Source organism: Meles meles, chromosome 11, assembly GCF_922984935.1.
Source record: "Meles meles chromosome 11, mMelMel3.1 paternal haplotype, whole genome shotgun sequence".
Classification (NCBI taxonomy): Eukaryota; Metazoa; Chordata; class Mammalia; order Carnivora; family Mustelidae; genus Meles; species Meles meles.
Genome location: NC_060076.1, coordinates 1,406,299 through 1,432,699, shown reverse-complemented (window position 1 = coordinate 1,432,699; position 26,401 = coordinate 1,406,299). Strand labels below are relative to the sequence as shown.

The following is a 26,401-nucleotide window of genomic DNA, read 5'->3' as shown; positions in this document are numbered from 1 at the left end:
CGCTCTACCCCACCACGGACCCAGGTCTGGCAAGGCCCGTTTGACCGACGGACCGTGCCACAAGACGTCCTGTGCCATCTGGCCCAGCCCCAAGGTCCTTCCTAAGCCCGGGGCCGTGGGGAGCTGGGGTGACCTACACTGAATCCCAAGCACATAAAGCCACGGTTCTCTCAAGCCCCAGCGTTTGGTTCGCTGTGTTCTGGAGCAGGACGTATGCACGTTCCAGTCTTTCCGGACCGAAACCGGGGAGGGAGGGAGCCCCACCTTCACTCAGCAGAGCAGCGTCTGCAGCTGCCTGGTCCAAGCGCGGACTAGAGGGCAGGTGGTCGGGGACCTGGGGGCTCCGTCGGCGAAGCGTCTGCCTTCGGCTCAGGTCATGACCCCAGGGTCCCGGGATCGAGCCCCACGGCCATGGCTGGACTCCCTGCTCAGCGGGGAGCCTGCTTCTCCCTCTCCCTGGCTTGCGTGTGCTCCCCACCCCGGGTCAAGTAAGTATGTAAAATCTTTAAGAGAATAAACGGTAAACGAAACACGACCCGCCCGCAGCGGCCAGAGGCCAGCCTCACAGGGGAAGTGCACGGCGGAGCCCGGAGTGGAGAAGCCCCTGCACATCGTCCCTGCTGTGGGGCCACAACCGCGACTGCTCCGCTTCAGTGACCGCCCGAAGACAAACATTATTAACACCAACCTGACCTCTTGTGGCTTTTAAGCTCTCCGTGTAGGTGGCCTCTCCGACGGCCCGGGGCTGCCGCTCCCACACGCTCGGCGGGCTCGGCCCTCCCCGGGCAGGCCAGGCTGGCCGCGCACCGCTAACCGGGCCCACAGCAGAAGTGACCGGCCGCGCACCGAGGACACGCCCACTGGCCTGCAGAGCCGGCTGCCACGTGGCGAGGAACTGGGAGCGCCGCCGGCCGACCGCCAGCAAGGCCCCGAGTCCTGCCGCCGCCCCACAAGCAAGCAGGGGAGGGGCTCCACGCAGGGCAGATGCCTGATGACACCCCCGTGCCAGGCGGCACCGGGCCCGCAGGCTCGCCAGACACCAGCACCGGGACCCCGGGCCCAGCGCCGTCGGAGTCCCTGGCCCACAGACGCTCCCGCAGAAAGCTAAGCTGTCGGCGTGTTTCACGACCACACGTACCAAGCAGACGTGTCTGAACGCGCTTCACTCGGCTCATGCTTTTGCGAGAAAGGAGGTCCTGGCCGTGTGCCCTCGTTCTGACACTGTCCCCACATGTCAGCCGCGCACAGGCTGGTGAGCTCCGGAGGACCCGGCGCCTGCGCAGGCAAGACGCTCCCCTCCACGTTCCTTAGCCCGGCACCCCCCTGGCAGCCCCGGGGACGTGTCCCCTCAAGCACCGCTGCTCAGGACACTGACAGGCCCCAGCACAGCGAACGTGGCAGGTGGGCTCGGCGTGCCCTGGGCCCGCGTGGGGACAGCGCGTACCTGTACCATCCAGCGCCTCTGGGCGGGCCCCGGCTTCGACAGTCAGAGTGTGGAACAGCTGCCAGAGAGAGCACGTGTAGCCCCTGAGCTCCGGACGGCTTCCTTGACATCCAACCCACGTTACGTGATCAGTAAGGAATATTCCAGAGATCTGTCAGCACGGAGAGAATGGGATGACTTCAGTGTTAAAGGAGCTGGCGAGCGTCCTCCGGCTTGAGCGGGCGCTGGTTACACCCAGTGTTCACGCGTCAGAATTTTGTCAACCCCATGTCTCCTTACGCGTGTATTTAAATTCCACACCGAACCAGCGAAAACAAAGCCTCTATTCCACCAAAGGAGCTCTCAGACTAGGGGGACGGAGCCTGTGCCTTTCCTTGCCCCGGCAGGGACGGGATGGTTCGTGGTATCGGATCAATGCAGCTTCAGGAAAGCGTCCGGGCTCCCCGCCTCGAGCGTTAGAGTCACTTAACCGGCGCTGCCACCCACTGGGGCAGGGTAAGAGAAACCACCCAGAGGCCCAGCGGTTCTCAGCCGGAGCAGGTGTGGCTCACGGCGGCATCCGTGGAGTGCCGAGGCCCTAACAGCCCAGGGTCCACGTGCACGCAGCCGAGCAGGGGCTTCCAACGCCAAGTCCATAGCCATGGCCTGCGTCTCCCGGCAGGCCGGCTGGCACAGGGCTTGTCCACGGGGCCTGAAGCACGTGGTTCCCACAGGGACGTGCATGCGGACAGACCCTGTAGCCAAGGAGCCTGTGGGGGCCTCCAGGCTGGGGGGAGGCCAGGAGGAGGTCAAGGCCAGCACCCAGCACGTCTCTGTGCTGCCGGACAGCAAGGCGCCAGTGAGCACCCGACGTGTGGCTCACGTCCTGACTGGAGCTTCCGAGAGCTGGGGCAGGAGGGAGGAGACCTCACCCGGGGACGCTGGCGGGGCCTCCCCGCGTCTCACCGAGCACATGGTTTTTTTTTTGTTTTTTTTTTTAAAGATTTTATTTATTTATTTGACAGAGAGATCACAAGTAGGCAGAGAGGCAGGCAGAGAGAGTGAGAGGGAAGCAGGCTCCCTGCAGAGCAGAGAGCCTGGTGCAGGACTCGATCCCAGGACCCTGAGATCATGACCTGAGCCGAAGGCAGTGGCTTAAACCACTGAGCCACCCAGGCGCCCCTGAGCACATGGTTTTATCAGCCTTTTGACTGTAAGACTGAGGCATTTACCACAAACACAAGTAACACAAGAGGCCGAGCACCCACTGTCCGCCGTGTCACAGCACGCCTCCCGTGGCCTCAGCCGACCTCGCCACAGGCAGAGGCGACATGCGGAGTGCGTCCCAGGAACAGGGACGGTGGGACCTGCGGGCCACGGTGGGGCGGGACGTGGCCGGGCTCCTGGGCAGGGAGGGAGAGCAGGAGGATGCGGGGGGCTCACCCGCATCTTGTTGTTGACCAGGTCAAGCACGGCGTTGTAGGGGATCCTGTCCAGGGGAAGGCTGGCCAGCCACTCCTGCAGCGTCTCCAGCAGCTTCCTGACCGGCGCCCGGCCGGGGAACAGCTGTGCGAGGAAGCACCGCACTCAGAGACGGTTCGGGGGAGACGCCGCCCACGGCACAGCCGTCCCTGGGGACCTAGGCCAGGAGGGGTCTGCCTGACACGGACCCACCCGGTCTGCTGGGTGAGGTCCCAGGGCTCTCCCCTAGGGCTGGGGTGGGGGTCTGTCCGGAGCACAGAGCAGGGGGACGGAGGAGCCGCAGGCGGGCCTCCCGCTCGCACGGCCGCCTGCACCTCGCCCACCAGCTCGGAGCCCCTGCCGGCAACTGCTTCACGGTGACAGACGACACGGCCACCACCTGCCTTTTGCATCCCGGGGTGGAGGGCCCTGCGGCCCTTTCTGGAAGCGCCGCGACTGACTGATCCCGCTCGAGCTAACGCACGCAGGCCCACCTGCCGCACTCCGTGCTCCCTCCGCCTCCCCCTCTGCTGTCTGACTGCGGAACCAAGCAAGGGGCGCATCCCACAGGGGCTTTCATCCCGGAGGGTGCATTGTGCCTGTTAACGAAGCGTCTGTGCCGGCCACACAGCTGCGTCCCCTCGCGCTCAGAGCAGCACCGGCTTGGCGACCGAGGGCGCGGCCCTTCCCCACATGCCAGACTTGACGCCGCCCAGAGCTCAGGGCCGGTGGAGCCCCACTGCCCCGGGGCCAGCACAGCTCACGGCTGCAGGACCCCGTTTGCCGCGTGCGTCACAACGTGCCGCTAGCGACACGCCAGCCTCTAGCTTCCAGGTCCAGCGAAGCTTCAGAAAGAACAACGGACCGTCTCCCTGACCACAGAGCTGCACGCCTGAGGCAGAGGACGAGGAGGCGGAGGAGGGAGGACCGCGGGGCTCTGGGCCGGGACCGCCGGCCACACACCTGCCTACACAACCTGTCTTCCCCGGGAACACGTCACGTGACTCACTCTCCTGGGGCTGTGAGTCTGGCCTCCTTCCTTCTCTTTCCAAAGTCATGGGACACAAGTGTCCGACACACCGTAGAAGCGTTGGACAGGAATTACTGTACCAAGCCCCTCACCTGCCGCAAGAGAAGCCACTTACCTATTTTTAAGTCATCGCTATCCCAGTGTGGGGCCTGAACCCCCAACCCCGAAATCAAGAGCCGCAGAGCCATCGACAAAGCCAGCCGGGTGCCCCGAGAGAAGTCCTTCCGAGCAAAGCTTCCCTCTCTTCGAGACAACAGGCATGACTGCGATGCCAGACGCGGGCAAAGCGCTCTGTCCTCAGGCCACTGTGACCGAGGCCTTCCCCGCCGTGAGAGCGCAGAGGGGCCCCAGGTACTCCCTGGGGAAGAGGGATGACCTCCCGCTTCCTGCTGCTCTGGCCCAAGGAAACAGCAGGCCTTGGGTTCTTGGCCCGGCAGCTAAGGGCTCCTGGTAGAAAGGTGACCCGACAGCCACAGCTCCCGACTGACGCCAACCCGCCCGCGCACCCTCATCGCTCCGCCCGCGCACCCTCACCGCCCGCCCGCGCACCCTCACCGCTCCGCCCGCGCACCCTCACCGCTCCGCCCGCCCGCGAAGGTGCTGCCACCCCTGCACCCGGCCCACTGGACACACCTGCGCAGGGAGGGCTGCTGGGCGGCCTCCTCGTGCCCTCTGCCTGCCGCAGCTTCCCTGCCCGCACGTCCCCAGCCCCGCCCCGACACCTCGTCTGGTCACCCGGCAAGCAGCGACCTGGCCTCCGCCACATGGCCGGGGCTCAGAACTGGCGCGTGCTGAGCAGGGACAGAGCCAGCGCAGGCCCGAGCTGCTGGAGACAGAGCAGTCCTCCGACTGAGGTCGGCTGCGCTGCCCGCCACGCCCCCAGGTGCCCTCCTGAGCCCCCCCTGCGGCCCGGGTGAGATGCGGCGCACCCTGGCGAGGACGGTGACGAAGTCCTTGAGTGTCCGCAGCTCAGCCCCCGCGAGGGACTTGTGGGCAGCCAGCTCCACCCTCAGGAGATGGTGCAGCCCCGACTCCAGGTCCGCCGTGTGGAGCTTCGACCTGAGAGCAAACACCGCGAGGCCTGGTGAGCACCTTCGTCGCCTGAATACGCCGTCCCTGCGCCCACCCCGAGGGACCCCCGCTCCCCACAGGACGACAGCGGCAATTCCCCCACAGCCGGCAGGGGTGTGTCTGAGCAAAGCCCATCGCTCAGGGCTGCACGACGCCCGCGCACGCAGCCTCGCCCGGGCCAGCTAAGGCCGGAGGGTACCTGCCTGTCAAATTCTCTCCAAACGACGACTTCGGGATTCTCTTCCTTGTTGGGTTTTTCAGGCAACGAAAGCAATTTTTTCCTGACATCCGGTAAGGACTTCAAATAAGAGGAAAAAAACGATCGGAGGGGCTTCCCGCTGCGAGAAAGGGGGCCAGGTGTGGGCGCAGGCCAGGGCGCCTCCAGGGGCCTGGTCCCCCCTCCGCAGGTGTCGGAACACGCGCCGGTCCCCCAGGCCCCCGGGTCCCCCGAGCGAGAAGAGCCCTCCCTCCGCAAGGGACGGAGCCTGTCCGGACCCCCCAGCCCACCCATGCTCTGGGCCTTGGTTGCAGGTGCGCGGGCAGCAGGGCAGGGTGCTGGTAGCATGGGCGTCGGGGGGGCGTGCCCCCCCCCCCCCCGACCTGGAGGTTAAGATGGAGCCACAAATCACCGAGCTGTAGCCACAGTGAGGACCAGTAACAGGTTTCCTTGGCTGCGGCTTCCAGCATGCCCAGGGCCTCTGCCGGTGCCCTGCCAGCTGCAAGCGGGGGGTCGGGCAGTCAGGGCTGCAGGGGTATCCGAGGGCCGGAGGGCCCTGGCCCGGCTGGGGAGGAGCGCGCACTCGACTCCCGAGCCCCTCCAAAGGAGCTCAGGCTCATCAACGACATCCACGGCTCCTCCGACTCCGACATCCGCGTCACTTCCCGTGCACAAGTGCTACCAACGGGGCTTGGAGCGTGGAACAAGCATTTCTCTTCAAAATGGCATTCCGCTCAGGGACGCTCCGTTGGGGCAGTGTCTGCTGCAGACGCGGCGCTGGTACCCTCTGCTGCGGGGCCAGCCCCAGGGGGCGGGGCCAGGACGAGCCCGCTGGCAGAGGACCGCATGAGCCACCCAATCCACGGAGGCGGCCACGCCCACCCTGACTTCCGCTTCTTCAGAAGGGAAACCTACCCAAGGACCGGGGCGCTTCCCAGGCTCTGGGGAGGCCGCTTCCCAGACGAGCCAGGAGCCCAGGGAGCACGTCCTGGCTGGGCGTGTCCCAGCACACTGAGACGCGCCAAGAGTGGCCGAGTCATTGCCGGCTATGTGGGCACCTCCCAGCCAGGGTCTGGGCGGGCAACCCCCAGGGCAGGCAGGCCTCCTGGGGCTAGGGCAGACACCACAGGCACCAGGACCCCGTCTCACCTTCCCACCTGGGGCCCTTCCCCACCCTGCTGAGGGCTGTTCACTTTCTAGTGGCACTCGGGGCACGCAGATGGCGTCCAGGCGGGTTCTGTGCTCCTAACTGTGACGAGGCGCGTGGCATCTAGCCCAGAGGAGGCTCCCACACTTGGAGGGGTCCCCAGATCCTGCCAGGGGTCGCAACACTCCTGAAGTCAAACGGCACTTACACGTTAATTAATCCACGCGTCCCATTTGGGTAAACCAAGTAACAGGAGGGAAGGGAAGAGACACCGAGTTTCTCCAGGAAGCCCTTCTCTGCGTCCAGCACTCTCTTCACCACGATGTTCTCGTACGGAAGCAGGTCTAAGATCACCTGTGGACGGAGAAAGCAACATCACCTTCGCTGTGGGGGCCGCGTCTCAGGAGCACAAAGCAGCGTGAGCATGAAAACCGCGAACGGTGTCATCTGGACGAAGCCCGGCCTTCCCTGCTTGGGCTGAAGGCACAGGCACAGGGACGGAGCAGAAGGGTCACAGCAGCAGCACCGTAGGAGCTGGGGTGGCGTGAGAGCGACCCCCGAGGCTGGCGCACCACCAACGCGACGGGGTGTGGAACCCGCATCGGTCAGCTTCGTTCAGCCACAGAGGACGCGCGTCCCAAGCGGGGCGTTGCCAGAAGCGCGCGCCAGGCTCTCCACCCCGGCCCCACGGAGGACTGCCCTCCGGGGAATGGCCGCAGCCACCCGCCCGTCCTGCCTGCGTGCGGGAAGAGAGGGACGCCGAGGACGCAAGTGCACAGCAGGGAGAGGCGGCCTTGGGACAGCGCCGGGGGTGCCAGGTGAGGACGCTGGGTCCGGCTGCTGCTGGCTCCTCCTATGCTCCCTGCCACCCGGGGAGTTCCGGTCAGCCACAGAGACGGCGGCACGATGTCGCCGGAACTCGGAGGCATAGGCCCGGTGCGGCGTTCTGACTGCTGATACTCGTAGCCTCCGCCTGAGCGTGCACCGACGAGAGCACCTGCCAGGAGCACACGGTGTCCCGCCTTCCCGCCCAGAGCTCCCGGAGGCGGCGACGCGGCCAGGAGGCAGGCAGCAGGTGAGCGGGAGGCGGCGGAAGGTGCCAGGCACAAGCAGGAGAGCTCCAGCAGCCAGCCGCTCCCTGCGCCCTGAGGGACCTCCTGTCCTCCACGCCGGAGTCTGGCACCAGGAGCAGAGGCTTCAGACCCCACGTACGAAAAGAGAACAGAAGAAAGTTCCACCGTAGAAACGATGTTTTATATAATCTTGGACCTGGCGGAAAAGTTGAGTGTTTCCAACACAGCCGAGAAAAAATCCTGATGGCGACGTCGACGAGTAAGAAATAAAGAGCCTCGAGGGAAGAGGCAGGGCGCCCTGAAAGCTGGGTCTAGGGGCCCCACTCGGGTCCCCGCTTCGCCGTCAAGGCCCCTTCTCACGGTGTTTTCTGTGAACCAGCTGATCCGCTGAGCCACACCACAACGTCCCAAGAATTAACGGGAGCGAGACGCGGGAAGGCCACAGGCCGGAGGATGAGGTCACTACCGTGGGGAAACCGAATCGCGGCACACTCATGGAGAGAGGGGGACAGACACGGATACGGTACCTCACGGCCGACATAGGAGCCGTGGCTCTCAAACAGGACGGCCACGTAACGGCCACCGCGAGTGTCCACAAGGGAAAGGACGTCGCTGGGCCTTTTGAGAGAAACAAAGAGGCGTTCAGTGCTTCCAAGAGAGCGGGCTGGCCCTCCCATGCAGCACCCACGCCACTTAACACAAATCCGTGTTTAGGAAATTCGGCTCCAGCCCCAACGCTCCCCTCTTCACGCAACTACGCACGGAATGGGGTCCAACGGTGGGCATGCGGGCGGCCTGTCTGCGTCTGTGTGGTTCTGCAGGAAGTCGATCATTGTCCGCCTCACCGTCTGCAGCTCTCGGTCAGGCCCTGCAGGGAGGCAGCCACCGTCACCGCGTGGAGTGCCACGGCCCCAGGGCCCCGGACGGCACCGCACGGACACGGGCAGGACGCACCGACGGTCGTCAACAGACCACGGTGGGTGCACAGGACAGAGCACGCGGCGACTGGTGTGGGAACGAATGGGCACCAGGGGCCAGTCTCACACACACGGCGTGGAGACGGAGGGCGCAGCACACGCCCGGCGACCCTGCTGGAGACCCGCCGTCCCCGGGAGCCTGACCTGGGCACTGGCTCCCCGGGGCAGGGGGAGGGGCCCTCACACAATTCACGAGGCAAGCACGGGGTGCATGAACTTCTCCGAATATTTTTGAGTGAGGAGTTTACTTAAAAAAAAAAAAAGACTTCACTGTCAAATTTCACAAGGAAGGCAAAACCCGGAATAAAAATCGCCGCCGAAACGACATGCTGAGCCGGCCGAGGACCGGCGGTCAGAAGGGCCGACGCAGTCGCTGACGCAGGCGTGGAGCCCACGGACCCGTCCCACGGCTCCCTGCTCTCCTGAAATCACCTTCGCCTAAACGGGTTTCTGAGGCGACCCTGACAACAAAATATAAAACTTGTCCTTACCTTTAAAATTTTCTCCAGTTGTAAAGTCCTTTGTAAACGCCTTGAAATACTAAGAGGAAAAACACAGAACAAGTAATAAACAGCCAGACCTGGTGTCTGTGCACATGTTTAATCTCTTGTTTTTCTATTTGACAGACAGATCACAAGCAGGCAGAGAGGCAGGCGAAGAAAGGGAGGAAGCAGGCTCCCCGCGGAGCACAGAGCCCGATGCGGGGCTTGATCCCAGGACCCTGAGATCATGACCTGAGCCGAAGGCAGACGCTTAACCTGCTGAGCGCCCGAGGCGCCCCGTGCGCAAATGTTTAATCTTGAAGCAAGACAATGACCGTCGTTTTAAGAGAGCTTGAGTTAATCTGCTCCAGCAAGTTCCCGTTAACTGAGAAGGAGCCGCACATTTCCACGCGCGTCTGCAGCCATCCACGTTTCGGGCTGACGCCCGGGGTTCCGTGATCTACGCTCTCTGACCCAGGAGGGCCAGAAGCCAGGCCACGCAGCCGGCGCTTTCCCTGACTCCCGACACCAACGTGCATCCTAGTGGCCGGCTCCGACCTACGGTGCGGGTGACAGATGCCATGGGACATCTCGGGGCAGGAGAAGAAACTCTTCAAGTTAAAAACCTTCTTCGCTAGGAGAGATGCTGAAGGGGGTGAGAAGCGCGAACCGGGGGAAGAGCCTCTCCGTTCTCGCAGCGGAAAGAAAGGTCAGCGTCGAGAACGGGCCCGGGACTCCTGCCCATCAGTCACGAAAGCTGCAAGGCCCCGAGCGCCTTGCGGCACGCGGAAGGAGCAGCTGCGGGACACAGCGCGCTTGAACAGAAGACGTGGCCGCGGTCACACAGGCAGCCGTCCTCAGAGCTCCGGAGCCACCGCGGAGGATGCGGGAGCTCTCGGCAAACCTGCTTAGTGCAAGACCGAAGGCCTGGGGCTCACAGCCGGCACAGCACCCTGCGAGTCGGCTAAAACACGATAAAACTCAGACGGGGAAGTCGAGGGTGAGGCTGTGAAGCTCTGGAGGAGCGTCCCTGGGGGTGGAGGTGCGGCTGCCACCGAGCCCGGCCACGGGAGCAGCAGGACAGCACCGGGACTGGGCCGCACGGAGCCCAGGGTTTTGGGGCTGGAAGACTGGGGGCCCCCAAGCTTCCCCAGAGGCCACATGTTTTCTGGGACATGTCCCCTGCGGGACCGCAGCGCGCGCACACGTGCACACATGCACACACACGGGTGCACGCAGTCCCTGCACGTGCACCTTTGGAACCTTCTCAACAGATCCGCTCACTCTCGGCCCCCGTGGAAGAAAAGGGTAAAATTGGGGCACCTGGGTGGCTCAGTCGTTAAGCCTCTGCCTCAGGTCATATCCCAGGGTCCTGGGATCGAGCCCTGCATCGGGCTCCCTGCTCTGCGGGAAGCCTGCTTCTCCCTCTCCTACTCCCCGTTTGGGTTCCCTCTCTCGCTGTCTCTCTCTGTCAAATAAATAAAATCTTAAAAAACAAAACAAAACACAGTAAAACCTGCCTGTAGGGCCATCCAAAGGCCACCTGCCAGGTGTCGCTCTGACAACCTGACCCACCAGATACAGGATGCGCCGGAGGGCCCCGATGCGCACGTACAGCCCCCACGACACACACAACCCAAGAGGGCGGAACACCAGGGGTGACCCTGTGCAAACGAGTTCCTGCCAAGTCCCAAGTGCCACCCCCACGTGCCCGGGTGCAGGAGCAACACACGCGGTAGATCCCGCGGGCAGGTGCCCCTCCGGCGGGGCGGGAAGAGGGGAAGAGCCGGCGCGAGGCAGGGCAGGGCACTCACCCGGAAGGTGGGGTAGAAGTGGATGTCGTAGGCTCGGCACACCTCGTAGTTCTCCTCCTCCCCGCAGTCCAGAGCGGCGACGCGGATGGCAGCAGACCAGTCTGAAACACAGGAGTGTGACCTTCCGCGCGGGCGTGGGCCCGCATCCACACGGGCCACCGGCCCACCGGCCCACGCCGCCCCTCAGGTCCTGGATCCAGCCCGCACGTGCCGAGAGCACTCGTGTGTCAGGCTGGAGGGGAGAACAGCCTCCCCAGGCTTCAGGATGCGCCCATCGCGGACAACATGGCCAACGGACTGCCCAGTGTGCAAGCCGCCCCGCTCCCACCAAGCACGGCTCTGCCGGAAGGAAGCTGGCGGGCGCTGGCCCGCCCCAGGGGCCGCCGAGAGCGCCCGCAGACGGAGAGGCCCGGCCGCGCGTGCTTAGCGACGGCACTCCCGGGCTCTCGTGCAAATGAGAACCTGTGGCCACGGCGTCTGAGCCGCATTCTTTCTGGGAAGCAGCTTCTACTCTCCGTGGACGCCTCCCCCAGAGCCCCTAATGCTGGCTGGCGCCGGTCCTAAGAGTAGAACAGGTGCGGTTTTACACACAGATTTTGCTTATCTTTAAAGATTTTCTCATGGGAATGTCGCCACATGGGACTACCACAAGGTCTCCGGCCGGGCAGCCCCCTCCCTCCAAACACGCTTCCACTCAACAGTCCCACCGCCTGGTCACGGCCAGCAGTGGCCGCGGTCACACCGAGTCTCTCTCACTCTCTCTCTCTCTCCCCCCCCCCCTCAGGATTCACCTCTCCTTAAGTTTCACTGGTCAGGAGGCTGTGACTGACCGTGTGTCTTTCCATCTACAGCCCTCTGCCCCACGCACTTCCTGTCGAAGACCCCGGGTCCCCCCAACACCAGGGCTGGGCCGACCGCACGTCTCTGCTTACCTCCCCGGGCCTGCGTGCACCTGCGCCGAGACTCACGTCTGAGCCTCTGGGGAGATGGCTTCCCAGCTGGCCCTGTGGGTGGGTGACCTCTGGCTCCCTCCCTTCCTCCCTTCCTACTGACAGACCGCCCTCCCCCCTCCCCGAACGTGGCGGCATGTCCTCTCACCCCGTCACGGACGGGCGGGACGCCTGTGCACAGAGGGGCCTGGCTCATGCAGCCCCGAGGCGCGGTGCGCACAGGCAGACATGTGCATGGCTCGGCCCCGTGGCTGCCAGTCTCAAAGGCACGGCTTCCCCGGGATCCTCCAAAAAGTGAGGTTCTCTCTTTAAAAGATTTGATCCCTCCCCCGAGGACGTCCCGGTTAACGCCGCCAGACACCTCCCGGCTCCTTAGGGGCAGCCCGAGGAAGCAGGACACGGGGCGCGGCGGTCTGCAGACACCGCAGCAGGACGCAGACCCTCCACAGACACTGGCCACGGGGCCACCAGGGGCGGTGGGCGGGTCCACTCCTGGTCCCCTGCAGCTAAGGGAGTGCCGCGTGGGGGCTCACGAGGGTCCCACACAGACCCCGAGGAGGCCCCGTGCTGCCGGGCGTGCTGACAGGGCACCGCCGGGCTAATGCCGTCATCCGGTCAAAAGTCACGTCACACAGGTTTGCCGGGTCCTGGCTGCGATCCTGAACTTCAGAGGCTACACACTGAACACGGGCCTGGGAGGAGAGAGCCACCAGACGTGACCGGATCCCGTACCACACGAGCACTCCTGGACGCGGCCAAGTCCGTAGCTTCCCGGTTGCCCAACTGAGGCACCATTTGCGCTAGAACTACTCGCCTCCCTCCACCCTCCTCCCTGCTCTGTCCTCCTCCTCCCTCCATCCTCCGTCCTCCTTCCTCCCTCCTCCCTGCTCCGTCCTCCATCCTCCGTCCTCACGAAGCCAGCGACCAGCGTCAACGCCGTGGGAAGACCCACCGCTGGCTTTCACCACCGAGGACCAAACACCGTTCCGCTCATGTTGCTTCCCCGAAACCAAGTCCCGCCCCGAGGCCACTTCAGAGGGCTCCAAGCAAGAATCACAGAAACTTCGGGAACCACAGGTCACATCTCTCTGGAGTCTCGGATTACACGGAACCAAGGAAGGACAGTTAATACTCGCATCCAATTAGGGCAGCAGATGGCCCAGAGCGGGAGCTCAGCGCCGTGCCAGCATTGCCCTCCGCCGCAGCGGCAGCCCCCCCACAGCCGCCCCCTCCGCCGCGGCGGCCCCCACCTGCACGCGGGGCCCTCCAGGGCGGTGGCCTCCACCTGCCACACGGCGCTCTCGTCGGCAGCCTCCATCCTGCGTGCTCCTCCCGCACGGCAGCGGCCCCCCTGCCACGCGCACCCCCACGGCCCTGTTGGGGGGGGCCTCCCCCAGCCTGTCGTCCTCGCTTCTCTTCCCATTCATCTTGCCAAAACGCCTCCTGTTTGCCTCCTCGTCCCTGCCTCACAAGCGCAGGGTTTCGCTGTTTACTGGGAATTTCCATGACACGCTGTCATTTCATGCTTAAAAAAATAAAAGCACCCACTGCCCAGAACGAGCGCGTGAGAAAATGAAGACCTGCCCCACGGGCTAACCCTGAGCGTTGGGAGAATCGCGACAAATCATCAAGCCAGCGGAGCGGGAAAGCAGCCGAAGGCGCGCACTCCTCGATGCTCGCGACGGCCTGGTTTTCGCGGTGGGACTTGGTCTGACTTCCTTGTTCTCGAGTCTTCTTACTAAGCACGTCACACACAAGAATCACACCGCAGCCCCAGGGTGCGGGGGCCGGCGGACACTGAGCCCCGTGGCTACTCGTGCTGTGCTCAGTTCCCACTGCCGGAGCCCCCGGGGTCGAGAGGCTCCGACAGCGCCCCACGGGACAGCCCCAGGTCGTGACGCTGCATGTGAGGATGCTGAATCGAACCCGACCCAAGGCCACGGCGGCACCAGCCGCACTGCAATTACCCTCCTGAGTCTAACAGGGCAAGGGGACAGCGGGAACGTGCCGGCTTCCCACGCGGAGGTAAGAACGGCTGTCAGCCCCTGTGAACGGCCTGGTAACCCCGAAGGCAGGGTGGCGTGCTGCTGTGCCCCCGAGAACTAGAGGCTGTCCGGCCTCAGGCTCAGCCCGCAGCCCCAGATGAGAGGAAGGGCTGGAAAGCAGCCGCTGGTCCCTGTGCCCCTCTGCAGCCGCCCCCGACCGTGACTCAGCAGCGCCATCGGGTGCCCAGCTCTGAGCACATGCAGGATAAAGTCTGTGTCCCCGGGCGGCGGCCAGCAGCCAGGCTCCCACACCTCCTGCAAACCGGCCGCACTGACTGGGCTGCTCTTCTTCCCGGCGGACTTCCCCCGGGCCCCAGCATCCGCCAGCTGCTCCCAGCTCCTGCGCTTCCGTGATAAGAAGAAACATTCTGATCGAGACTGAACTGTATGATTCTTCAAATCCTAACCTCGGTTGGAAAGGACCCCGGAGGGTTGCCCGCAGCAAGGCATGCATGTCTGCAGGCAAGACCACTTCCTACGTGTCCTCAGAACCTTCCAGATTCTGCGCATTTCTGCCATTTCATCAGCTGACTTGTACCCTCGTCTCTTCCTCATTCACTGCTCCCCTCAAACCACAGACAGGTCCAAGCACCCTCCTGCCCCAGGACCTTCGCAGCTGCTCTTTCTTGGGGGAACACGCTTTCCTCCAGCTTATACTTGCTGCCTTATTCATCGATTTCAACACAAATGTCACCTGCACAGAAAGGCCTGCCCTGACTTTCTGCCCAGGCACAGTTAAAATGGCAAGAAAAGCTCCCCACCAGCCTTGCATCCAAAAAGGAAGTCAACTACACCGTACTTTTCAAGCTTTCTTACCAAGTCACCACCTACGGAAGTTGCCGGGTGAAACAGGCGGGACGTTACAGATGCGGGAGCTGAGAGTCAGACGGATTAAAGAATCTGCCCCGGGGACGCCTGGGTGGCTCAGTTGGTTAAGCAGCTGCCTTTGGCTCAGGTCATGATCCCAGCGTCCTGGGATCGAGTCCCATGTTGGGTTCCTTGCTCGGAGGGGAGCCTGCTTCTCCTCTGCCTCTGCCTGCCACTCTGTCTGCCTGTGATCGCTCGCTCTCTCTCTCTCTCTGACAAATAAATAAATAAAATCTTAAAAAAAAAAAAAAAAAGAATCTGCCCCGGGTTCACAGTCCGCTTGGTGGGAACTGTCACCTGCCGTCACAGGCAACACGAGTGTGCTGACCGGCACAGGCGCAAGGCTCTGCTCTCCCTTCATCCTACCAGCTCCGACGAAGACCCTCCCTCCTTCAAATCCAGCCCGCCCCCACCACGCGACACGCGTGCTCCTCTGACCCGCACATGGTCAGGTGTGGAACGAGTCAACCAGTTCCTCAACAAGTCTCTGCACCGTGTCTCCTCGTGAAACACCCAGAAAACCAGTTCTTGGGAAAAAGCACTTCTCCTTGTATTGCCAGCATACTTTCCACCATCCCTCCACCCGACCACGGTCTACATGCACTGGCAGGAGCTGCGTCCACGACGCGGGGAGCCCCTCTCCGAGCCGCAGGTGCAGCCGAGCGGCCCCACGCAGCGACACGGCAGAGGGGTTGCTTCCCACTCCCGGTGCCCCCAGGGCTCGGCCCAACCCCCAAGAGCCACGTTGCTCTGCAAGGGCGGCCACGTAACCGCCTCCATCTCGTGCAGGACTCCACAATCTAAAAACGCTCTGACCCACGGCAGCCCAGCCCAGCTCCGTGCCCACGACTGTGACGTGACTTTACAGGCGAGGGAGCCGGTGCCTGGCCCCGCGGGCTAAATGAGGGTCACCCAGTGCCGCCTCCCTTGCCCGGGCCTCGGGGCTGCCCCAGCCGCGAGGAGCCTTCTGCCCCCGAGCTGGGCCATCCTGACTTTGAGGACAGTAACCAGGAAACTGTCGCCTGGCGTCACAAAAGCGCCAGGTGGCTGGCGGTCCTCACCTCCTCTGCCCCTTCCTCCCCGTGACACTCTGACTCCGTTTTCGCCTGAGCACGGCTGTGCCTGCCCATCCCCACGCAGGGCGAGCCGCACACGACAGGCCCACCTCCTCTGCCGGCGCCGTGCTGACGACGTGCCACCCCAGGGACGTGGGGGACGGGAGGGGGCTTCTTCTCTGCCTGACAGAGGGGAGGCCTGCGTGCAGAAGCAGGAGACGTCGCCAAGGCTGTGCTGGCGACGGGCACCCGCAGGGCTCTGGGAGCCGCCCGGGGCGGAGGCTGTCCCTACCCGCTGCACTGCACGCAGGTGGCAGCAAGCTGGGACCGGGTACGGCCCCGAGAGGACCCTGATGGCTCCCCACGGTCTTGGGAGCAAGGCCATTCTCAACCAGCCACACAGTCAGGACAGGCCCCCCTCTCGTCTGGCTGCGTTTCACCTCACCCCGCCAACAGCCACACGACATGTCCTTCTTCTGAGGTCACGTCCTGACATGTCCTGGCCTCTGCCCCCTTTACTAAGTTCACTCCCACCAGGCTTCCAGGTGTCCCCGGAGTGGCCTGTCCTATCCCCATACCAGCAGGCCCGTCTGGAGCAGACAGAGGGCAGGCGGTGCCAGATGGCACGAGGACACCCATCAGGCGGACCGCGCAGCCCACATCCTGCTCTGTCTCTTACCGGGTCTGGAGAAGCTGCGCAACTTCGCGGTCTTTGTGCCTGCGCTGCCTCGCGGGCACAACACAGAGGCCAGATAACACCTCCCTCCAAGGGGGTGTGAGGACAGGTGGGTGACAGCCCGGCGCACGGCACGGCTGCGTGGTGTCTGCTGCCGGAACGTGTCCTGAACACTCCCCACAGCCAGCGGGGCAGCAGGAGACACGCACTCGCGCAGGCCAATGGCAAACTCCCAGTGACCCTGGGAACTGCCGTCCTCGCAGACGCTGGTGACTGACCAGGGTCCCAGAGGCAGGGACGGAAGGGGAGAGGCCAGCAGGCAGCTTGGGTCGGGGAGTGGCCAACACGGGCGGCTCCAGTTAGGGGCTGGGCCAGTCCTGTGAGGGTGCGGGTTCCGGGAGGGACTCACACACTGCAGGGGGAGGAGTGACATCACTCTGACCAGCGGCGCGGGGTCCTGGCGGCACAGAGACTGCAGACCGGTTAACACCTCCCATCCTGGTGCCCAGAAATACGGGACAAGGCGGCCGTCCGCGGGCTCCAGCAGCTATGGTGAGCGAGGACGAGACAGTCTCTCTTCAGGTCAGCGCCCAGCCCAGCACCGGGATTCTGGGTAGACAGTGTCCTGACCCACCCTGTACCCCTGGGCAGGTCCAACGTTCACATGTGGCCACCCGTCGGGCCCCACGGACTCTGGGGGAACTAGGCACAAGGCAGCTGACCCATTGGATGTGGGGCCCGAGCCCTCCCCGCACGCCCTACCCGGCCCAGACGTGCACATCCCCTCCCTACTTGCTGTCCCCACTAGGCTGTCCCAGCCACAACCTCCCGGATGACAAAGAAAGGAGGTCCCTTGGTCCTGCCCTGCCCTGCCCCCTGGAAGAGGGGAGCCAGCTCCTCTCAGGGGCGCCGGCTGCCTTCCCAGGTGAGGAGTCGGGGCCGCCGGGCTCGGGGACGCACGGGGTCTGGGCTGCAGACGCGGCCACGGGGAAACCGAGGCGGCCCCGACCGCAGTCACCAACTCTTGCTTTCTAGCCGCCAAAGTCCTCCAACCTTCCCAGGCAGCCAGGCGGTGGTGGACCTGCCTTCTGAAACAGGACATAACTGCCGACGGCTTAGAGGTGCAGAAGATAAAAGAAAACCTTGGTTTCCCTGGATTTTAACCACTGCTTGTCCTTATGGCGCGGTGAAAGGGCCAGAGGGGCAGCGTTACCCCCAGAGTGTGGGCGCTGGGGATGCCGACTGCTGCCGAACCGCCCACGGGGGCTCCGAGGAAACTCCGCGCCCAGGAGGCCCCCCTTTGCTGCCTCTGGGAAACCAGACACTTGGTAACTTCGCCAACGGGAGGGCTCCAGACCCTGCATCCACTCGCGGCGAGTGTCAGGGACCAATTTCCAAAAAAAAAAAAAGGCATGACTCGTACACACGCAGGACAAATGGGCACCCAAGGTGCTCCCAGACTGAGCGCTGAAGGAGTGGGTCAGGGGCACGTGGATGGAGCACCCGGCCCCCCAGGAACTGCCGGCTGCGAGACACAGCAGACGAATGCCCAGCAGGGCAGGAAGCCCCCAACTGCTGGGTTCCCTTTTCCTCCGGACAGGACTCTGTTCCTCCATCAGATGAGGTGGGTGAGTCAGAGCCTTTAGCCAAGAGTGAGCACGCCGGGTCCAACACCGGGACGTCCCTCGGAAAACTAGCCCCAGGGGGAGCCCGTGACACGAGGCCCGATGACATGGAAAGGACACGCCAGCCCTCTTTTTTCATAGTTTCAGGTTTCAAATAATGTTTCGTAATGGCAGGATGTAGAAAAAAACTAGCCCAGCGTGGAAAGTGGCTCAGGGCAGGGACATGGGCTGTGCCCTTGAAATACACGCCGGAAATGGCCGCGCCCGCTGGGCTCCCCAGAGGGATGACGTCCCACTGGGTGAGCTTTGACCAAAACTCATGGATCCGAAAACACAACACTGCCTAGAACGCAGTCCTTCCTCCTGTCCACAAACTACGAAGGGTCAACTCCAAGACCCTGCCTGCAGCAGCAAGACAAGTGTCCCCACCCCGCGGTTCCTTCCCCCCACCCCCAATCTGCCGCCCCTGGTCCGTCAGTGCCCCCTGGAGGCGGCGGGTGCTGGGAGGGCAGGCTCACCCCGCCCCAGTCACTCCTGGCCCTCGGTTCTCCAGGGCCAGCCGCATTTTAAACCGAGAAACCAAACCATCTAACCGCCTCCTTAAAGCTGCTCCTCCTTCCTGCAGTCCTCCCGCCGGCTGCCCCTCCCACCGGACAGCCATGGTGGCCCCTGGCAGTCCTCGGATGCCCGTGGTCCTGCCCGTCTCGGGGCCGTGGCACACTGGCTGTGGAGTGTCCCTCATGTTCTGAGTGTCACATGCCACCCGACGCCTTCCCCGCCACCTGGTGCCCATGCAATCGCTCGGTTTACTCTCCTGGGACTCGTGACCTTCCATTCGCCTCATTTTGTGTTTCCGTTCACTGTCCTTTCCTCTGAGACACAAGGCTCCACTCGGATCTTCCCTGTCCTGTTCACGGTTTCTCGCACCTACCAGGGCCACACAGAACATACTCAGGACAAATTCCAACACACAGGACTGACATCAGGTTCTACTTCCGTAGGGGGCACGCGGGAGCACGGACGGGAAGAGGACAGTGCCACGGGCCAGCACACAGAGGCCGTCTGGATACCAGGCCTCAAGCACTCTGCAGAGCTCAGCCGGCCCGCCCGCCCGCCCGAACTGGGCCGCTGAGCGGAGGGGTGGGCTGACACCTCACCAGGCCTTTGTCTGTCCGGGAAAAGAAGCCCGTCCGTGTTGGGCGGGAAGGCTCCCGAGGAAAGCAGCAGAGGGAGAATTTCGGTTTACGCGCTGGCAGATGGAGGCATTCATACAAACACAAAAGAGACAGTCTATTTTACCAAGTAAAATGCAAACTATTTCAAAGGTCTAGCTTCGGGGTACTCGCCTCATTCAACTCGTACCCTCCCTACCTCCTGCCTCTCGCACCTGTCTAGACCCCACCACACAAAGGACAGAAACACTCTACACTGAATGCAAACCGCTTGGTTGACAAAATGTCAGGCCACCCCAACCAGACGGGGGGAGGGCACCAGCTGGGAGGCCCTGCGGCCTCCAGGGGCACCCACAGGAGTCTGTAAGCCACGCTCCGCTCCGCTCCCAGGCCTGCCCACTTTCCATACCACAGCCTGAAAACACACCTGTCAAAGACGCAGCTTCTGTGTGACAGCAAACTGGAATTTATTTCAAGTTTACCCTTCCAGTAACTCTGTTCTTAACCTACAGGATTGAACCTCGTACCGCTACTTGCCAAGTTCTAATCAAAGGTCTCTGTGAGTCTGACTTCAGGCAAGCATCAATCTGTCCCAGAAAACGATCACAGCACCGAGTCATTCCCCTCTGGGGTGGAAGAGGGAGCAAGAGGAGGGCTGTCTGGAAGGCAGAGCTGCACTGGGGGGTTCTCCCTCCAGGGGAAGCCAGGGTGGTGGGGTCTGCCCGTTCCAGCCACCGGACAACGCTTTTTCCCCTGTGCAGGCCATTTCCTGCTTCAACAAGGTCTTCTTGGACAGGCTCCAAGGTCAAGAGCAAGTTTAAGGTACACAGGCCTGGGTAGGGGCGCCCGGCTGGCTTAGTTGAGTGTCTGACTCGTGATCTCAGCTCAGGTCACGGTCTCGGGTTCAGACCCTGTGCTGGGCTGCACGCTGGGCAAGGAGCTTACATTAAACAAAAAGAAACAAACACGTGTAAGCCTGGGTAGAAATGGAGCCCACGCAGTGAGCAGCAGAGTCCAGCTGAGCCATCCAGAAGTTACCGGAGGTGGACGGAGTCCGGGCACACTCTGCTCGGCGTCCTCCGGGAGTGGAGGGGGGTCTCTGCGGCGCTCCCACCCCAGCGCAGGGGTTAAGCGAGCTCCACACACAGTCCTGGGCGGCTGTTCCAGAGCCCGATGGGACACTGCCATCCCGGCCGCGAGCCTCTCCCCTGGCAAACAGCTGAAGCCTCACAATGCCGGCCAGAGAGAGGAAAAGCCCCCAGTCCCCCCACTCGTCTTCCCGGTGCCCCGATGACCTGGTTCTCACACCTGGCATCACTGAGCTTGGCAGTGCCGCAGTGGTGCTCCTCTGGCCACAGTCGTCACAGAGTCTGGGTCTCACGGGCGTGACTCACTCAGGGCTAACCACAGCTACCTGGGCCAGGGCTGGGGGCACAACAGGCTTTCCTGGGGCCATAACAGGCATACGTCACCCCTGCCTGCCTGCCACCTTCTGTCCACGCTCTCCCGGCAGGCAGACTCCCGGAAGCCTCCTGCGGCTCCCCACCTTGCACACCCCTGCAGGTGCACTGACCAGTCGCTCTTGCTGGTGTCGTCACCCCTCCCCCATCAGCCGCCACCCCTGCTCTCCACCCTCTCTGCTTGAATGTGGGTCCATGGGACCACCACTGCTTGGGACACCAAGCAGTCCCAGCTCATCTCCAAGAGGCCGGCGTGGCTGGGAAGACCAGACTGCGTGGTGAGGAGCCCAAGGGGCAAGCCAGAGTGGACTGGGGGCAGGAACGCACCCCTGCCTCATGGGGGCAGGAACGCACCCCTGCCTCATGGCCACCACGCAGAGGGGGCCACAGGGCCTGTCACTCAGCTGTGTGACCCTAAGAGAACGACTTGGCGTCACCATCCAGGACACGGGCGACACCAAGAGCGCCGCACAGAGCAGGGAGAGGAGGCGTGCGCCGTGAGTGACTGCCCGCCAAGTCCCGGCTCCCCTTGGAGCCTCACCTAGAACTCCGGGGCTGCTGCAGAGAATCTGCCTGCTCCAGCAAGACGGGAGCACATGCGAGACCCACAAGAACAGAGGCTGAGGCCTCGGTGACCCTGACCCCGACAGGGACAGTCTTGGGGTGACCAAGTTTCCGTAGAGCTACTTCAGAGACAGCTCAGGGGCCGAATGCGGTGGCGGCATCACAAGGCATCACAAGCGGTGCTAAGGCCACAGCTCGGGGCTAAATGATTTCCAGGAACACAGCAGGGCTCTGTTTTGCGAAGGATTTAGAACTGACAGGCCTAAGCCAGATCTACAGAAACACCCGAGCAGCATTTGGCGACACCCAACAGCGGACCTTTTGTTAGTTAAGCCTTCTTACCAGGAAGAACACTTACTTCAAAACCTTGAAAATGTCAGTGAAGTGTGAAACTCCAACCTGTCTTTTAGAAAAACAAAGGCCCCCTCAGCTGTTCTGCAGAGCTGGGAGGAGCCCCACCCCTGCAGACTACCCCTCCTGCTTCCGGTCCCTTTGTCCCTTCGCCTTGGGGCAAACGGCAGAGGCCCCTGAGGCAGTTACGGTGAAGGGGTGAAGGGACGGCAGGAGACAGAGCTCCCCTGACCCCAGGCAATCTCACCGGGGAGCCAAGCCCATCCCACTTTCCAGAAGCCTCGAGATGGGGTTGGAGTGGTGGACGGGAAAAGTCGGCTGGGTGCTCTCCATTTGAAGAGGGGTGCTGAGAGGTGTCTGTGGTGGCCCAGGGCAAGGTCTGTGTGCCCCAGGGACTGGACCACCGAATTCACAAGTGACTGATGGGGCTAGCAAGTCCCCAGGTGACCTCTCTTTGGGGATCCCAAGTGGGCCACTCCCCAGTGCTGAGGGCTCTGCCCAGGTGTCCCCGCAGCTGTCCTCCCTCAGACCACAGCTGCTTTTCACTTCCAGCCACATCTCCCTTCCACCACAGGCCTGACTTGGACAGCGTCCAATCCCGTTCCGAGAACCGTATTCAGCTAACAGCTGAGTTAATCACACCGTTAGGTACGGATTTTACCGCCCTCGTTTCTAGAAGGAACCTTCCTTCCAAGCTCCAGGGACAATTTTCGAGGCCCCTTACATGCTGGTTCAACACAGAACAGTCTGCGATGTTCGAATCTGGCTCACGGCACTTCTGTTTCAGACGCCCAACGAGAGAATCAAAACGCGCACGAAACAGATGACAAATGTTTTGCACAGACACCCCCGTCTGCGTCTGAATTTACGTGTCACGTCCGCCGCTGAGAAGCAGATGACAACTGAAAAGTTCTATTATTAAAACGCCTGCTTGTTCTCAGAGAAAAGGCTTTAAAAGAACCTTTAAGGGGCAGTCTGTCCACCTCCTAGGCTCTGACCTTGGGTCCAAACTTAAGAAAACGAGATCGGAGAACAAAGCCTTCAGAGTCAAGAATCCCAACATGGCAGGGACGCCCCGAGCCAGGAGGTTGGGTGCCTGCCTTTGGTTTGGGTCATGATCTCAGGGTCCTGGGATCGAGCCCTGCGTCGGGCTCTCTGCTCAGCGGGGAGCCTGCTTCTCCCTACCCGTCCACCTGCCTCTCTGCGTGCTTGTGATCTGTCTGTCAAATGAGTGAATAAAATCTGTTAAAAAAATAAAAATAAAAAGGCTCCCAACACTCTAAAGTAAGAGGAGAACACATCTTAAAGATAATCATTTGTTGGGGCGCCTGGGTGGCTCAGTGGGTTAAGCCTCTGCCTTCGGCTCAGGTCATGATCTCAGGGTCCCGGGATCGAGCCCCGCATCGGGCTCTCTGCTCCGCGGGGAGCCTGCTTCCTCCTCTCTCTACCTGCCTCTCTGCCTGCTTGTGATCTCCATCTGTCAAATAAATAAAATCTTAAAAATAAAATAAAGATAATCATTTACGATTTTGCACAAAAATCTTACTTAGTCAGTAAAGTAGCGTATGAGTCTGTCCCGTGACGGAGAGAAAATCACAGCAGAGGAAGATGTCAGACCCAGAAACAAAAGCGCAGAAGAAAGTGCAGCAATTTGCTCCGCTCCTGCCCGCGGAAACGCGTAATTAGAGGTTAGCGAGCGCCAGCTGGACCGCGGCCGGCCTCCCCGAGCGGGGGCAGCTCCGACTCCAAGCTCAGCTGGAGGGGCGGGTGCCGCCGACGCCCCCCACCGCGCCCCAGCTGAGCCGTGCGGGGCCGGCGAGGAGCCCCGGGCCCGGTCCCCGGCGGGCGGCGCGGGCGGCCCCCGCAGGCGTCCGGCGCACCCGGAGGGCCAAGCCGCCCGCCCGCTCCGAGCGCCCGCCGTACGCGCCGCCGGCGGGAAAGGGTTCACGGGCAGGGGCTCGGGGACGCAGCGGGGACATCTACCCCTGCGGGCGCCGCCTCCCGCCCCGCCGGGCTCCCCCGGGGGCTGCGGCTGCGGCCCGGGCCGCCGGGGTCGCGCGCGGGCGCGCCTCACCTCGCACGTCCCCGGCCAGGGCCCGCCAGGTGGGCGCGTAGCCGATGCAGTGGCCGCACCACGAGGAGTAGAACTGCACGAGCCACGCGGCCGAGCTGTTGGCCGTGGCCCCGCGCACGCTGCCGCTGTCCAGCACCCACACGGCGTCCTCGCCCGCGCGGTACAGCCGCGCCGCGCCGCCCGCCCCGGGGCCCGCCGCCGCCGCCGCCAGCAGCACGAGCAGCGGGGGCAGCCGCCGGGCTCGGGCCGTCGCCGCCGCCGCCGCCGTCCCCGCCGGGGCCGGGGCTCCCTGGCTGCGGGCCGCCGCCGCCGCCATGTTGGGAGTGCCGCGGCGCGCCTGACCTTTCACCCTGGCAACCGGCGTCACGTGCGCCGCGCGCGCCCGGCCCCGCCCCCGAACGTGCGCCCGGCCCCGCCCCCGAGCGTGCGCCCGGCCCCGCCCCCTGCAGGGTCGCCGGGTTTAGCGACGGAGGAGGACCCGCGTCCGTCGTGCGGGCGTCACCGCACCGTCTTCTGGCCGGACACTCACCCCCGACGGGCCCCGCCTGCACTTGGGCGTCCGCTGCCCTGAGCTCGGCTTCCGGGCATCTCGGTCTGGGCCGCGCTGGGGGCCGCGCCGGGGCTCCCGGGACGCCGCGGCCGCCGATTCCCGCGCGGGCCTGGGGACCTCCCTGCGTAGGGCCGAGGCGCCCGGTCCTGGCTTCCCGGGACCCGCGGCTCGGCGCTCTGTGTCCCCGCGGCCCGAGAAGCGCGGCCCGAGTGTCTGCCCCGATGAGCCCCGATGTGCTTCCGTGGTGACCGGAGGGCTCCGCCTTGGTCCCGGGGAGCCGCGTGCTTGGAGGCAGCCGGGGCCCGCGCTGTCAGGAGCCACACGTTGACCCAAGGACGGGGGTTCCCCGGAGGCGTCGCTCAAGTCCGCAGCGGCGCGCATGGCCCCTCCGGTGGAATGACAGGTCGGCCTGCGCCCTGGCCCACTCGGTTGAGGGGCCGGTCAGCCTTCAGGGGCCTGGTGGGGACGGCGCACACGCGGCCAGCGGAGCTGAGTGCCCACGGCTGCGGGCTGCGCACCAGCACACACTCGCCGGGCTGAAGGCTGCCCTTCTGCTCCCAAATACAGGTGCTGGGGGTGCCCGACCCATGAGTTCCGTGGGCCCAAGGCCAAGGTGGCCCACAGGGCTGATGCTATGAGAAGAAAGGAGCGGGGGCGCGGGGGCTCCGTCAGTCCGGCGTCTGACTCCGTCTGGCTCAGGTCGCGGTCTCAGGGTGGTGGGATGGAGCCCCACGCTGGGCTCCGCAGTTCCGGAGTCTGCTTGAGATTCTCTCTCCCCCGGCGCTTCCCCCCGCTGGTGCCCGCGCTCCAGATAAATTAATCAGTCTGTGTAGGAAATGCAGGAGCCTCTGACAGGTCCCCGCTCCAGGGACCTGGAGCTCCAGGGAGGCGCGGCGTGTGACCCGCGGCAGAGAAGCAAGAGCACCTAATGCTGTGAATGACCGAGAAAGACTAATAGGCATGACTTTTCTGGCATCGAGGAAAGGGCTGCATTTTTCCCGAAGAGGAACTTCAGGTCTGTTAGAGGTTCGTCTCCTGTGGAGGGGGGAGTATTCCTGACCCGTGACAGGACGTGGGCAGCCGAGCGGGCCGTGCAAGTTGTGTCTCCGGGCTGAGCTCCCCCAGGGGCCTCACCTAGTGTGGAAGAGGGCGGTGGCCGTCCTCAGGAGCCTGTCCTCGGGCCTGTGAGGAGATCTTTGTAACTTTTTCCCAATGTCACAGGTAGCCCGACCAAGGGGAGCCTGGGGGCTCAGTGGTTAAGTGTCTGCCTTTGGCTCAGGTCACCATCCTGGGGTCCTGGTATCGAGCCCCGCGTCGGGCTCCTCCGCTCAGCGGAGAGCCTGCTTCTCTCCCTCTGTGCTCTCTGTCTCTCTCGATCTCTCTCAAGTAAATAAAAAATACATATATGTAGACGGGTGACAGTGTGTCCTTAAGAATAAGCTGTCCCTAGTAATTATCAGGATCCGGATTGTTAAGTTTAATAGTTTACTCGGGGCCTCTCAGAACTTTTCTAAAAAGAGGCCTATCGCACGTGTGTTCGAGACGCTCAGCGACGCATCGGGGGACACGTCTGGTCCTCCGTCTCCTGCCCCGATCGGGACAGCCTGGTTCCCAGTGGGACGTGGAAGGGTTTCAGCCTCCTCTAGAGGCTCTCCTCCTCCTCCTCCTTGTGCGGAGCCTGCCGCCTCTGCTCTCGGGCCCCCCCATCTGAGGAGGGCTCAGATGGAGGCCGGAAGTTTCAAGGAGGGCCGGGGGTTCCCATTGTCCACGGCTTGTCTCCATAAGTCCTGGCTGCCCACACGGGTGATCCTTTTCAGAGGCAGAGAGGGTCCAGTTCAGGAGGAACATACTGTCTCTCCCGGGAAGATGGAAGGCCCGGCTGGCTTCTACAGGGACCTCGAGCGTCGTCAAGATCAGCCGAACCTTTTCTTGTGGCCTTTTTTGTTTGCTTCCAGTCCTGGAGTGAGAACGGGTGGGAGACCGGCCGAGGGGCCCCTCCCTCATCCGGCGCTTGTTCCTGCAGTGGGAGGAGAGAGGAATGACGGGGCGCTCAGGCTCCTGTCTGTATGGGAGGAGGGTACTTTGGTGGAGCAGCTCCCCGTCTGCTTTGGTCAAGACCTGACTGCTTTCTCTGTCCCCACCTTGTTCTGATCCGTTGCACCACGGCCTGAAAGGCTGGGTCCTTCGCACATGTCCTGTACAAGCCAGGGCTGCCCCGGAGGGCGAAGAGAGCCCCACATAAATAGGAACCTCCAGACCATTTGCCTTGTTTGTTTGTTTTTACAGAACATTCTGAGTGCAGAACGGCGTCGGTTTC

General features: G+C 63.3%; 1 protein-coding gene across 1 annotated transcript in view; it reads right to left on the bottom strand.

The window, feature by feature from the left end:
• Nucleotides 1-23,922, bottom strand: part of QSOX2 (quiescin sulfhydryl oxidase 2) — a gene marked incomplete at its 5' end in the record, with an annotated part of 29,541 nt that extends 5,619 nt beyond the window's left edge. Inside the window, 10 exons of the mRNA XM_046023018.1 lie at nucleotides 1,445-1,595; nucleotides 2,867-2,989; nucleotides 4,844-4,973; nucleotides 5,189-5,323; nucleotides 6,558-6,703; nucleotides 7,950-8,040; nucleotides 8,185-8,290; nucleotides 8,891-8,939; nucleotides 10,696-10,796; nucleotides 23,535-23,922. Of these exons, the coding sequence (XP_045878974.1) occupies nucleotides 1,445-1,595; nucleotides 2,867-2,989; nucleotides 4,844-4,973; nucleotides 5,189-5,323; nucleotides 6,558-6,703; nucleotides 7,950-8,040; nucleotides 8,185-8,290; nucleotides 8,891-8,939; nucleotides 10,696-10,796; nucleotides 23,535-23,922 (1,420 nt within the window). The remainder of the gene's footprint in view (nucleotides 1-1,444; nucleotides 1,596-2,866; nucleotides 2,990-4,843; nucleotides 4,974-5,188; nucleotides 5,324-6,557; nucleotides 6,704-7,949; nucleotides 8,041-8,184; nucleotides 8,291-8,890; nucleotides 8,940-10,695; nucleotides 10,797-23,534) is intronic.
• Between the last annotated feature and the right edge of the window lie 2,479 nt (nucleotides 23,923-26,401).